General features: G+C 39.9%; 1 protein-coding gene and 1 pseudogene across 2 annotated transcripts; both read left to right on the top strand.

The window, feature by feature from the left end:
* Positions 1 to 771: 771 nt before the first annotated feature.
* Positions 772 to 2883, top strand: LOC105043510 (cytochrome P450 84A1-like; annotated as a pseudogene).
* A 7702-nt stretch (positions 2884 to 10585) lies between these two features.
* Positions 10586 to 13661, top strand: LOC105043511 (cytochrome P450 84A1). 2 transcript variants are annotated; one of them, XR_012140714.1, is made up of 3 exons: positions 10586 to 11783; positions 12663 to 13396; positions 13513 to 13661. XR_012140714.1 is itself a non-coding variant. In XM_010921081.4 (2 exons), the coding sequence occupies exons 1-2, from the start codon at positions 10863 to 10865 to the stop codon at positions 13293 to 13295; spliced, it is 1554 nt and encodes a 517-aa protein (XP_010919383.1). In that variant the 5' UTR covers positions 10586 to 10862; the 3' UTR covers positions 13296 to 13516. The 2 variants fall into 2 exon arrangements, 1 of the variants encoding a protein (XP_010919383.1); XM_010921081.4 differs by having other exon boundaries at positions 12663 to 13516.
* Positions 13662 to 14250: the final 589 nt, after the last annotated feature.

The raw sequence follows: 14250 nt of genomic DNA, 5'->3' as shown, positions 1-14250 counted from the left end.
AGACCAACGACATGTCGCCAGCAAGACCAACGACAAACCGCCAGCGAGATCAGTGATTCTGAAAGACTTTGCTGCCAGATGATTCGCAGCTCACTGCAAGATGATATGCTGTGTTATGACCTTGCCAAAGAAAAAATGTGATCATAGCTCATGGTTGATAGAAAGAACTTGAAAATGAAAGAAATTAAAATCTCGAAAGAAACTCAAAATTTTGAAAAAAAATAAAATTGGCATGAATTATATTGTATAATCGAAATTGATTTCAAATTGATAAACTCTATATACTTATTTTTTATAAATTATTATTTACTTTAATACTTGATGAAATCTATTTAAAGTGATTATTGCTTATTGGGCTGTCTAGCTCGTTATCTGTTATTTTACTATTTTTACAGATGTTGAGAAATTAAGATGATACAAGATATGAATGAAAAAGTGATCGGAGGCAGAATCTCTATACATTTATTTTAGATTGAAAGTCTTATTGAAATTGATGTAAAGCCTATTGAATATTGTTGAATTTATTGAGATATTAAAGTTGAAATTTAGATTGTTATATTTTTTATTTAAATTATTGACTAATTATTCAATTGTTGTTTTATGATAGCTTGATAATATGTTTTGCATGTTTGTTGGAAGAGTTTTTTATAAATATGCAGTGATTGTCATGATCTTCGACTTACAATCTAGTATCGGATGGACGACACTTTCCTTCACCTCTCCCCTTTTCCCTCTAAGTTATTTTTTTTTTATTTTAAAGAAAGAGCAACAATGGAGTGCCGACAAGAGCCGACCACAATACGTTTCGTAACGTTCTTCCTTGTACCTTTATCTCTCATCTTTGCACTTTCTTTTCGGCAGCGGCGGAAGCTCCGGCTTCCGCCAGGGCCGAAGCTGCTGCCGATCATCGGCAACATGCTGATGATGGACCAGCTGACGCATCGCGGCCTCGCCAAGCTTGCGGACAAGTTCGGCGGGCTCTTCCACCTCTGCCTCGGCTTCCTTCATGCCTTCGCGGTGTCGACGCCCGACATGGACCGACAGGTCCTCCAGGTGCAGGACAACGTCTTCTCCAACCGGCCGGCCACCATAGCCTTCAGCTACCTCACCTACGACCGCGCTGACATGGCCTTCGCCCACTACGGCCCCTTCTGGCACCAGATGCGCAAGCTCTGTGTCATGAAGTTCTTCAGTAGCAAGCGTGCCGAGTCCTGGGCTTCCGTCCGTGACGAGGTCGACGCCACCCTCCGGGCCGCGTCTGACAAGAGCGGCGAACCTGTGAACATCGGGGAGCTCGTCTCCAACCTCACCAAGAACATCATCTTCCGGGCCGCTTTCGGGTCGCAAAGCCATGAGGGCCAGGATGAGTTCATCGGAATCCTCCAGGAGTTCTCGAAGCTCTTCGGCGCGTTCAACATCGGTGACTTCATCCCTTGGCTCAGCTGGATGGACATGCAGGGGATCAACAAGAGGCTCAAGGCGGCGCGGGGGGCCCTCGACCGCTTCATCGACAAGCACTTGGCGAACCCGAAGGTGGCCGACGCCGGGGATGCCGACATGGTCGACGACATGCTTGCATTCCTTGAGGACTCTCCGGCGGGCAAAGGTGGGGAGGGAGGTGATATCCAGGGAAATATGAAGCTAACCAGGGATAACATAAAGGCCACAATCATGGTATGTTAACAGTCTAGCGAGTCTTCCCTCAAAAAAAAAAAAAAAAAAAAATCTAGCGAGTCTCCTCCATCGTAACTATTTTTCTCCGAGCGCTTGTATTTAACGTCTAATGTAAATTTCTTTCATTTTCCCTTTTTTTAACCCTTTTCATTCTCTAAATAACTAGACTTATTCATTATCGTCACTTTCTTTCTTCTGTCAACCAACCATATCGCACCCATGCAAACACACGACAAAGGTTCCATTGCTACCACAGATTACTGATCAGTCTCCAGCTTCGAAACAATGGAGCTTCTTCTCCCATTTTGCCTTTTTTTTTTCCCCTTCAAAGCTATTCTTTTACTTTCTTTCTCACTTAACATACAAATTAATGAAAAAGTTCTAATTTGTCTCACAACTAACTTTCAAATATTGAACTAATTCCCTGATTGGATCAGGATGTGATGTTCGGTGGCATGAAGACGGTGGCCTCCGCAATTGAGTGGGCCATGTCCGAGTTAATAAGGAACCCCGAAGAGCTAAAGCGGGTGCAGCAAGAGCTGAGCGACGTGGTGGGACTTAATCGCAAAGTACAGGAGAGCGACGTCGACAAGCTGCCCTATTTCAAGTGCGCCACCCTCCGCCTCCACCCCCATCCCCCTCCCCCTCCGCGAGACTGCCCAGGACTGCGAGGTCGCCGGCTACTCCATCCCAAAGAAATCAAGAATCATGATCTACGTCTGGGCCATCGGCCACGACAAGGGAGCATGGAAGGACGCCGAGACGTTCCGGCCGTCGAGGTTCGCCCCTGATGGCGAATGCGCTGGCGTCGACTTCAGGGGGAACTACTTCGAGCTCCTACCGTTCGGCTCGGGCAGGCGGTCATGCCCGGGGTTGCAGCTGGGGATGTACGCGTTGGAGTTGGCGATGGCGCAGCTCTGCTTCGACTGGTCCCTGCCAGACGGGATGAAGCCCAGCGAGCTCGACGTGGGGGATATGTTCGGGCTCACCGCTCCCCGGGCGGTCCGGCTCGTCGCTGTTCCGACTCCACGGCTCAATTGTCCACTGTTCTGATTCACGGCAGGAGGTGGAATGTCGTAAATTCTTCAGAGAGCTGAAACAATGACCAGAAGTTGGATATGTTGGTCGTTTTTTAAATGTTTCAAAACATCCTAAATTCCGTTGTCTTCGTGCATATGAAAAATAGCTGTTTTATGCTTTATCTTTTAAGGATTTTACCGTCGCTACCGTGGAATTGAACGATTGTTCCGTTGGTTTAAATTACTGTAAAATCTCTTCTTCTTTTCTCTCTGTTTCTTTCATTGGACAATCACTTTCATTGGATTTTCTGTTTCCCTTTTCTTTTCTCCGCAGGAAAGCCTTTTATTTATTTATTTATTTTGCAAAATTTCATTATATCTAATTCTTGAAGCAATAGACAATCAGAAACAGCTCAATTAAACATTTGTAAACTTGGGAGTGCATTCTCAGAAAGTTGCCGCTATGGTTGAACCCTGAAAGGTCGACGTCTTGGGGCTCTTCGCACTAAATCATTAAGAACACAAAATCTATCTTAAAAAACGATGCAACCCTATACTTTGCAACCAAATTTATTCATATATGTTTATTTCTAATTATTTATTTATTTGTATTTATATGTGTTTATTATAATATTTTATATTTATTGTCCTAAAATTCCAACAAGATCTACTATGCGTCCATGCCCCGCAGAAAAATGTTTTCAAAAACTGTAGTTATTCAACTATGGGGATTGCTTTTCATTTTGAGATTTGTTTGCTCTGCATCTTAATATGCAAATGTATGCATTAGAAAACAAAAACAAATAAAAAAATAAATAACCCAAGATTATGCACATTGATTCTAGAAAAAAATGGTTCACTCGTGATGGGTTTTTTTAGTACTTTTCGTGAGCCCCCACTATCATAAAGAGTCTTCTAGGGCTCAACAACTCACATAAATTTGGTTCACCAAATGAAAAAGAGAAAATATGGTTAAGTATAAAAAAAAGGGATAGGACTTCTTTTGTTTAGTTGGAGTTTTTAAGGGAATCAAAACTACTTTCATAGATCAACTCCTCAGAAAAAAAATTTTCCTACAGATTTAATGAGCCCTATAATTTGAATTATTGAAATTCATGTATGCGTTCAGCTTGTATCTTACACTAAAAAGAATGTTTTACCTTCTTATGTGACGTCAACCATCAAATCACGCACATGACATCCCCAGTAACCTATATCAGTGAAAGAAAAAGACTGAAATACTTTAAAACATATAGAAGATGTGTAATCTAACGGTCAGACGTTTTTTTTTTTTTTTTTTTGGAAAAAGAGACAGCCGAATCCTTCATGGATCCTGAGATACCTACCAAAAAGACCTCCCTTAGCGTGATGAAAAGATGTCGGTCCCAATACTTATATTTATTTATTTATTTTAGTGCTAGTACTTCAACCGGCATCTCAGGAAAGGCCCTACTGGCTGGCTGGCATTGTACGACTGGTGTAACAGAAAAAGCCCTTTAAATGATGCATTATAGAGGACTTTATGTAGAATTTCTATTCTTAATTATTGGCTAGCATCCAGCCCAATCAGGATGAGTAGGTGGTTCGAAGAAAGAAAGGACTTTATTCTAGAAGATTATGAAAGAACTTACAGTCCACATACGTGGCTCGTATCCTCTTTCACTCTAGACTTGATGGTGATGATGTTAGCTTTCAGGATAAACTTTGCATCGAAGAAGGGTCGAGGCTCGTCAAGGGTGTTCGACTCCAAATTATAGCTGATCACTAGCTGGGCCTGTAAGTTAAACTATATTTATTTTAAGTCGGATTTAGATCTGTTTTAAATTTAATTTTTTTTGTGCCCAAAACTTGTAAGAGTTATATTCCAAACGTCACGTTTTTCTTGCACCAATGCTAGCACAATTCACATGGACACCGTAAGGAAAGGGTTGTATCGTTTGCACGATACGGGGATTCACCTATATATACCTTTCTACAAATCTACCGTTGGATTACCCATCGCACAAACCTCAAAGCACTCCAAATTCTATCTGTGTGGATCTCAAAGCGATCAATATAGGTGACCCAAAGATGGATTCGCGTAATGAAAGGTAAGTACTTTGGTATAAATTTTTGATGATGTTTTTTTTTTTTTTGGGGGGGGGGACCATTTGCAACATTTACATTAGATTTGAAGCTGATGGCCTCTAATGGGATAATAGTTTTTTTTAATAAAATAAAAAAAAAAGAAAAAAAACACTAAACACTACGCGTGCAAGTGAACGAAAAAAAAGATGCTATTACGCCAGTCATTGAGGGGTTTTTTTTTTATTATTATTTTTTAATTTTTTAAAGATGATGACAATGCTCTCTTTCAAGTGAGAACCCAAAATTCCATTCTAGAGTATGGGAAGCGAGGGGTGTTGCCAACTATAGATCCAACTCTACGTCACCCGTTATGCTTGAAAAATTGTGGAATTGGTAGTCGTTAAACAAGGTCCATCCATTCTGCAATACATAGATGGCGTAGTCTATTTGATCATCTATCGTTCTACAACATACAGATAATGGATGAACTAGAATTAGATCTTTTCAATTGAACCCTGAATAGGAAAGGACTCCAACTCTTTAAGGGTTATGTGTAGGATCAATTTTTTTTTTTTTTTTGGAAATGAAATGTGCAAATGGCACTGAAGCTGTCAATGGACCAATTCTGTGGAAGCCTGATCAAAGAAATCTGAATCTCCAAGCCCAACAGAATCTAACCAAGCTACTCAATTTTAGGCGAATTCCATGTTGGGTCCTCTCATCATTCAAATTTCTGAAGTGCATTTTTTTTAAAAAAATTTCCAAATTTTTCTTTGGCTAGTTTGGCGATTGGTGGTTGATCAAAAGCTAAATTTCTTTTAAGAACTTATTTAGCTCTAGAAAATTGTTATTAATATGCATCGCGCATAGAGTTGGAGCTCCCTTCTAAGTTGTGCATTCTCACCATGTATGGTGAAAATTTTTTGTTCACGGAACAAAGATTTCTGACATATCCATGCATCCTTTGGAGGAGTTCTCCTTGTTGCTCTTTTGCCTCTATTCATCAGCTGGAATCGCTAGGGGCGAAGAGTTCCTACTTGTAATCACTTGTGCTGACACCTTGTGCTTACTAATTTTGACACGCTGTTGGTAATCTGTTTTTTTGCGTCAACTGGTATGACGGCATGCATAGGTTGTCATGAAATTGGTTTGTATAATATCTTCATCGGAAATCATGAGAACATATTCAGCAGTATCTTATGTGCAATGAAGCTTGTTGTTGGGATTAATCTTATCACATATTGAAGCGTGCATAACATTTCAAGAAATAAAGAGAAAGATAATTCCCTTCCATCTGCTTTTAAGTGGGCGTTGAGTAAAAAAGATTTTCCCCTGTTGCGATGCACATGTAAAAGAAATGAAGGATTATTTTCCTACAATTGTGAGACTCAAACTTAATATATTACCCATAGAAACTCATCGCCTAAATTTTTGTCTGGATGATCCAAAGATTCTTATGATGCATGTGAGCCTTAACAAGGACGAGTGCAATTTAGTTGAAAATATAGGATTCCAAGATGCATGCGAAATTTTTGATCGAATGACCGGTACCATGAAACGCTTATGCAACTGTTTGCTGGCTTACGTGGAATCTAAGGATCAATTGTATATGGTTCGGACTTTTGATGCACCACAAATATTAATGCGTGCTAAAATGCTTGGGATTGGTAACTCAACTCTTTTGGAGATGGGTGGCTTGTAAGTTGCAACAAAAAAATTCCAATATGCCACGTTTCCCTAGAATTAAGTGTCACCAGAAGTGAACTTGTTTAATGCATGTGAAGAAAGGAAGCATGGACTGTTTTGATTCATAACTTGAGTTAAGCGTTACGTACCGGCACTGGCCATGGATCTCTTAGAATGGTGAATCCAATTGAAGAGCCAAACATTATCCAATTGATACATATTGAGGATGCGAGCACTATCCGATGGCCCCACTTCAAAGTTGCTGAGAAAAACGATTGTTTGATGGAGACTCGCTCTCCTCGAGTTCATTTCACCTTCCCAAATTGTTATCCTGCGGAGCAAAAGTCCGATTGGTGAGTCAATATTTAGATAGGGATGAGGAAGCACTCGCAGTGGGGCACCGCTCATGGGCTCAGCATCAATACTTATCGCCAGATAATTAAGCATGCAGCTTGGGTGCTATTCCCCATTTTTCGGTGCTCGCTTCGCTTGATGCAGCACCAGTACATGTGGAGCAAAACTAACACCCTTAGAGAGTAGGGGAAGTGTATCCACTGTTCATGATTGATTCAAGAAACTTTTAAAAGTTATAAATTAATGATGCAATTCATTGGTTGGTGGGTTTATATTATATTTGGTAGTGTTTTCTATTCTTACATTTGCTAATTCTTGTTTTTACAAGAATAATCTCCATGAACTTATATTCTTTTTCTATATTAAAATTTTTATGCAATCATATATCACCGATATAATATATAATATTTTTGTAATGTGAAGATATATTTTGTACATCATAACACAAAAAAAAATAATAAGTCATGTATCATAACAACGGAAGGCATATTATAGAGCGTTGTTATATTATATATTTTATTACATGTTATATTAGCATAGTACTGTAAACATGTTTAATATATATAATTCTTAAATATATAATACTATTATTAATTAAAAAAATACTCCAAAGAGCAAAAAATAAAAAAGATGAATATCAAAAAGGCAATTAATCCTTTTATGTCCCCTTTATTCTCAAGCAACATCTAAAGAGGATGCAATATTAAGCTTGCAACTATTACTTGGTTTAACAACATTAATCCCAAAAATTTGACGCTAACCCCTAATTCCAACTTCATGGTGATTTCTGACTTTTTAAAAGCTTGAACTCATCTAACATAATCATATAATGAATCAAACAATTTTTTCAGATGATTTTACCGGAAACACATACTCCAACTAATAATACTCGTTCTATCAATTAATTTTTGAGAGAATTACCGCATCATGCTTATGGGAAGCCACGCAGCAACTATATCCTTGATTAATAGCAACTATCTCTGTTTGTTATATGATGAAACGGGATTGTTTTGGATTCTTTTAACCACGAACAAAAAAGGTAAGGCGCGTCCTTCATCATCACCTCTCGTGATGGTGACGGCGTTGCCAACCCTCCAATGCACCTCCCCTGCTTCTTAAATGAATAAAAAATGACATAATCCACATGTCACAATCTTTATAATTTGAAGAATATATAGATTAAATCACTTTTAGGGTAATAAAGGGTCCTCTGATCAAAAATCAAAAATTCCAAGGCCTCTTAGGTGGTACTTACTTTATTAAATAATTTTTTAGAAGAAGTTTATATACGAAACTATCATCTTTGAGAGAAATCCGAGCTGTGCAAGTGGGAGATTAGTAATTGTGCACCAAGGTCCCTTTCAATTCCGGTTTTGTTGGGTCAAGTTTCTCATAAATGCTTGGTTTGCCCATCCCTATATAATGAAAACTCCTACTCCTAGAAGCCCCGAGAAGATAATTGCAGTAAAATTTTGAAAATACAAAACCGGGCTCACATGACACGAGCGAGGAGTTGGACACGGTATTACTTGTCCATTCTCCTATCTGCGGGAAGGCCGTGCCGATCGGGTATAAAGGATCAAAAAATGAAAAAAAATTGCCAAGCTTGTGGTTTATTTCTCGAGTATACCCCAAATCTTGCGATCCGGATAGTCATAAACTAAACTTCCGAATAGACCTGAGATCTTTATCAACATAGAGGATGACAAGGAAATCCAATATCCAAAAGAAATAAACCATCAGTTGGGCCTAAACTTAAGAAGTAGTTAGCGCGAGAAATGAGTTAGTTGTAATCGAGAGAGTCTCGGATCGTTGATAGCAAGCATCAGTCGAACATCTTAAAGATACTAAACGATCTAAGATGCAACGTACGTCAGCGAGAAGTGCACTGACGTTTATAAGCACTTTAATTTGTAGAAGGCTGAAGTATAAGGTTTACAAACTACGGATCTTAGCGAGCACTGTAGTTTTGGGAGTTAGCCTTTGGTTGTTTTATATATGTCTAAGCCATCTCGGCTGCAGGCAATATAACACACTTCTTCTTTGTAAAAACTTGTTCATAAACTAATAAATAAATTGGGTGATTAATCCTCCCTTTACATAAAAAAAAGAAAAAAGAGTCCAAAAGATTTTTATCCATGTCTTCATCTCACCATCTGTCATATATGGTGATCTAAATTGTTTATGAAGACTTTTATGGAAGGATTCTTATATTAAAGGCAGTTATTTTTTTTATGATTTAAATTTCAATAAATCTAATTTCTCGCAAATGCCAATTATCATTGTATAACTAGGGAGAAAACCGTCTTGTTGTTTTGAGATTAAGTCTTGCCAAGGAACAATCCCAAAAGAGGGCCGGTCTCTTGGATCAACCTTGATCCCTTGCCAACAGGGAGAGAGGTGGTATTGGCAAGGAAGAGAGGTAGTGGTACTGTTCGAGCTAAAGCTTTGCGATAAGGGGAGAAGGCTTTTATGGAAGAACAATTAATGGAAAAATAGTTTAGATAATTGTAATGGTGTTGAGTAAATCTCAAATCGATCTCACAAATCTTGATAATTATTATTGATCTAATATAATAATGAAAACTCTCGCATTTTAACTCTCTCATTATCTTTAAAAACCATTATTTGCATATATATATATATATATATATATATATATATAGATATATATATAGAGAGAGAGAGAGAGAGAGAGAGAGAGATACATATCTTACATATATCTGTACCTCTCTGACTTATTCTATTTTTGTAATGATAACACAACTTGTTGGAATTTTAGCTATTGATATTAATAAATAACCATTTTAAATGTAGAATGACTTGATTACTCTTTTGCATTCATACCTTCAAAAAGATATATAAAAAATAGCTTTTTATGATACGAACCAAATATTATTTTTATTAAGATTATTAACATGAAAAGGTAATCTAATCCCTTGATAATTAAAATGGTTATTTATCAGCACGTACTTGTTGGATATATCTCGTGTTTACAAATCTTAGAGAGACAAGAGAGGACCTTTTTCTGGAGTGGAGCTTGTGTAGCGAATGTAGTGTATGAGGTACCATACAAGTTTGTATTAATTTATTTCTATTTCTAGTATCTACTAGATGGTAGATTCTAGGTATATCTCCAAAACCAAAAAATCTAAATAATATTTTTTAACTGGATTTTTTGGATGAAATTTTAGACCATGATAAGTAAAGCATAGGCTGAGAAAAATTTGAGGCCCATAAACCAAACGTAGAAAAGATCCTCTTTTAACATAACTTTGTGGTTCTGGTTGGCCAGCCATCGATGACTGCACCGATTCCAGCAGGATGTGGCTCTAAATAATCTAAGAAGAATATTATACAGAAACTGGGGTAAAGTAGGTAAACATATTATTTTTTGGTAAGAAAAAAAAAGAAGCTGAGGTTTGGTGAGAGATTTAGCACTAGGCCTGAAATCTGCTTCAACCGACCCCCCTTCCCCCTTCGCTACGTGTGAATTCGTCAGACCAGCCGTCAGACAAGCGGGCCACGCACATACATGCCCAGTTTTGCCGAGCGCTGACCATTACCCACAGTGCATTCTTTCCGTCATGTAGACCAGGTCTTGGCTTAATTTAATAATTAACAAATGAAAAGCAAGAGTGTACCATTCATGTAAAAGCATTGATAAGGGAAAAATATCTATAGACTGAAGCACCATCAAGAGAAAGGAAAATGGCCACAAATTTTTTAAATTAACCACTTCCAATATATATATATATATATATATATCTTCTCTATTCTCCCTGCTGTTCTCACATATCCATTCTTTCACCTTGGCAAATTTGTTAAAAGCTATATATACTGCCTTCCCCCCTCCTTTTCATTCTCAGGAAGAGAAATACCTTTTAGGGAAACGAAAGAGATGAGAGAGAGAGAGATCAGAGGAAGAGAGAGAGTGATTCTCCACCTTTTCTAGCTTCTCCTTATCCCTTCCCCCTTTCCTCTTTTCCCTTTTTCTCCTTTTTTGATTGTTTTTTTGCGTGTTGTTGTAGTAGTTGAACAGTAGTAGCAGAAAACGAAGATATGGATTGGCTCCAAGAGTCTACTATCATGAGCTTCATATTATTCTTCTTGATACCTCTAGCTCTCTTGTTTGTTCTCTCCACGAGGCGCCGGCGGGAGCTCCTGTTTCCGCCGGGGCCCCGTCAACTGCCGATCATCGGAAACATGCTGATGATGGACCAGCTGACCCACCGCGGCCTCGCCAAGCTCGCAGACAAGTACGGTGGCCTGTGCCACCTCCGCCTCGGCTACCTCCATGCCTTCGCGGTGTCGACGCCGGAGATGGCCCGAGAAGTCCTCCAGGTTCAGGACAACGTCTTCTCCAACCGACCGGCCACCATGGCCATCACCTATCTCACCTACGACCGCTCCGATATGGCCTTCGCCCACTACGGTCCCTTCTGGCGCCAGATGCGCAAGCTCTGTGTCATGAAGCTCTTCAGCCGCAAGTGCGCCATGTCGTGGGCCGCCGTCCGCGAAGAGATCGAAGTCATGATCCATGCCGTCGCTGGCCGGAAAGGCACCACCGTCAACCTCGGCGAGCTCATCTTCAACCTCACCATGAACATCACCTTCCGAGCAGCTTTCGGAACCCCGAACCACGAGAACCAGGATGAGTTCGTCTCAATACTACAAGAGTTCTCCAAGCTCTTCGGCGCCTTCAACATCGGGGACTTCATCCCGTGGCTCAGCTGGATGGACCCCCAAGGCATCAACAAGAGGCTCAACGTTGCGCGGGCCGCCCTCGACCGCTTCATCGACAAGATCATCGACGAGCACATGGCGAACCCGAAGGCGACCGATGCGGAGGACGCCGACATGGTCGACGACATGCTCGCGTTCCTAGATGATCATTCTCGTGTTAGCAAGCAAGGTGGTGAGAAGGATGAGCTCCAGGGAAACCTCAAGCTCACCAGGGATAACATCAAGGCTATAATCATGGTATATGTTGCCAATCGTTTTTGCTTGCTCTCTTTTTTTTTTTTTTTTCCTCCAGCTGGCATATAGATCTACGGTAATGATATCATTAATATTTCTTGCTCCATACAAAAGCGAGCATATACCACTTTGATAGGCTACATAATAATAATATACTATAGTAACTTATCCTTATTGCAAGAGGAACTATCCAGATTGGCCTCATGCCAAGATTTTCCATCCTTGTGTGTTTTTAAGTAAAGAAAATGTATGCCCCTCTCCCTATCTCCATTTTTCTGGCAAACATGCATATTCCCCTCTCTCTTTCATCTTCTCTCTGATAGCTGTTCCGTTCGTTGACTTGGCTACAACTTTTAATCCGGGAGTTCAATTAAACCCCATTCCAACTTTCTTTAATTTCATATATAGCGGGAACATGAAAAGTGCAAAATAATCCCCTTTACTTTTCTTTAGTTTTCTTTCTCGTCTATGTATCAGTAATTCCAAAGCGTCAGGCGTTCGTCATTTTCTGATTTAAAAGCAAGTGCCACCTGGCGAATGTGAAAGTCACATTTTCTTCTAAACCAATTAACATTAGCTTTTGTCTCCTTCCTGGGACTTGAATCTTCGCCAGATGACATACGTCTTCCATTCCTCGCAACCTTAATAAATCACCTTTGTTATCCCAACAAGCTTCCATCCTCAAAAGATATGCTTCTCTTTTACCAAATAAAAAAGGAAAAAAAAAAAAGATATGCTAGCATCTCTAGACTCCTGCTTACTTATTTTGGCAAAACCAAAACCACTATCTCTTTCCTTATCATTTTCCTTAACAAGCAAACAAGATGTTGCGTCCTTTAGCTCCTAGCTTCATCATCTAAACGAATTCATTTAATCGGACAGGATGTGATGTTCGGTGGCACGGAGACTGTGGCCTCGGCGATAGAATGGACCATGGCAGAGCTAATGAGGAGCCCCGACGACCTAAAGCGGGTGCAGCGAGAGCTGGCTGACATAATTGGCCTGGACCGCAAAGTCCACGAGAACGACCTCGACAGGCTCCTGTTCCTCAAGTGTGCCACCAAAGAGACTCTCCGCCTCCACCCTCCGATCCCACTCCTCCTTCATGAGACCGCCGTGGACTGCAAGGTCGACGGCTACTTTATCCCTAAGAAATCAAGAGTCATGATCAACGCCTGGGCCATCGGCCGCGACAAATCGGCATGGAGGGATGCTGACAAGTTCCGGCCATCGAGGTTCGCCTCGGGCGGCGACAGCACGGGCATCGACTTCAAGGGGAACTTCTTCGAGCTCATACCGTTCGGGTCGGGGCGGCGGTCATGCCCGGGGATGCAGCTGGGACTGTACGCACTGGAGCTGGCGGTGGCGCAGCTCCTGCACTGCTTCAATTGGGCCCTGCCGGATGACATGAAGCCGAGCGAGCTCGACATGGGGGATGTCTTTGGGCTCACCGCGCCGAGGGCGGTCCGGCTCACTGCAGTGCCCACTCCACGACTCTCTTGTGCACTATACTAAGCAGCACTCTGGTGGTTGGGCTGGTCGGTGTTATGAAGTTCTATCTTAATTTGGTGGTTGTTTGGAAAGTAGAGGGAGAAGATCAAGTTGGGAAGGTGGAGGTTAGTTCATCTCCCAATGTCCATAAAATAAGCTTTCAGATTTTAGGGTACTGTGACATACGTGACATGTATTCGTGTGAGGATTCTTATATATTATTTATAAATCCACTCTACAGGCAACTGCTGTTGGAGATCATGTCTTGCTGGATCTTCAGAGAAAAGCTGCAAAAATATTTCATATTTTCTTAGGCTTCTCTATATTTTAGATATCAAGATAATTTTCTCTATCAATTATAGCATGAATCATCCATATCATCTTCTTAAACTTCAGATTTTACTTTCTTTTTTTTGTAATTGCATTATTCACGGTGTCCATCGGCATTATCTATGATTCTTCTAGACCATCCATAAATCTCATCCGATTAAATATGATTTGATTATAGATTTCCAAATTAGATAACAGCATATCATTCAGCTTACGGGATCGATAAATGATGATACCAAAAAAACCATATTGATGTTGGTGAAATTGAGCATATTGATCCCAATGTAAGATATGATAGTAGCATTAGTCATGATGATTTGTTTATTGAATTATCAAAATAAAAATTTATATATTTGTATTACTGCACAGCAAATTATTAGAAGCTGTTCAATCAAATCAAACTACAAACACACAAGTCATCAATCTTAAAATCTATGGACCAAATACCATAAAAAGCCATAGATATAGAACCACTAATTTTAAAACCGGCTCTAGTACCATATAGAACGTCAAGTTCCTGGTATTGATCAAAATTATCGGCCCAAGGTTTAGAATAAATACAAAAAAATTCAAGCAAAAATAATGGAAGAAAAAATTTTACAAAGAAAAATAAATTATTCAAAAGAAAATTAAGAAGAGCCAGCATGAT

This window comes from Elaeis guineensis, chromosome 4 (genome assembly GCF_000442705.2).
Source record: "Elaeis guineensis isolate ETL-2024a chromosome 4, EG11, whole genome shotgun sequence".
NCBI lineage: Eukaryota > Viridiplantae > Streptophyta > Magnoliopsida > Arecales > Arecaceae > Elaeis > Elaeis guineensis.
The sequence above is the reverse complement of the archived record's forward strand: the minus strand, read 5'-3'. Positions and strand labels throughout refer to the sequence as shown.

What these genes read in the sequence shown, in the direction of transcription:
- LOC105043511 (XM_010921081.4), top strand. Translation starts at nt 10,863, where the DNA reads ATGGATTGGCTCCAAGAGTCTACTATCATGAGCTTCATATTATTCTTC. An exon ending in ACATCAAGGCTATAATCATG is followed by an intron (nt 11,784 to 12,662) that starts GTATATGTTGCC and finishes TTAATCGGACAG; the next exon opens with GATGTGATGTTCGGTGGCAC.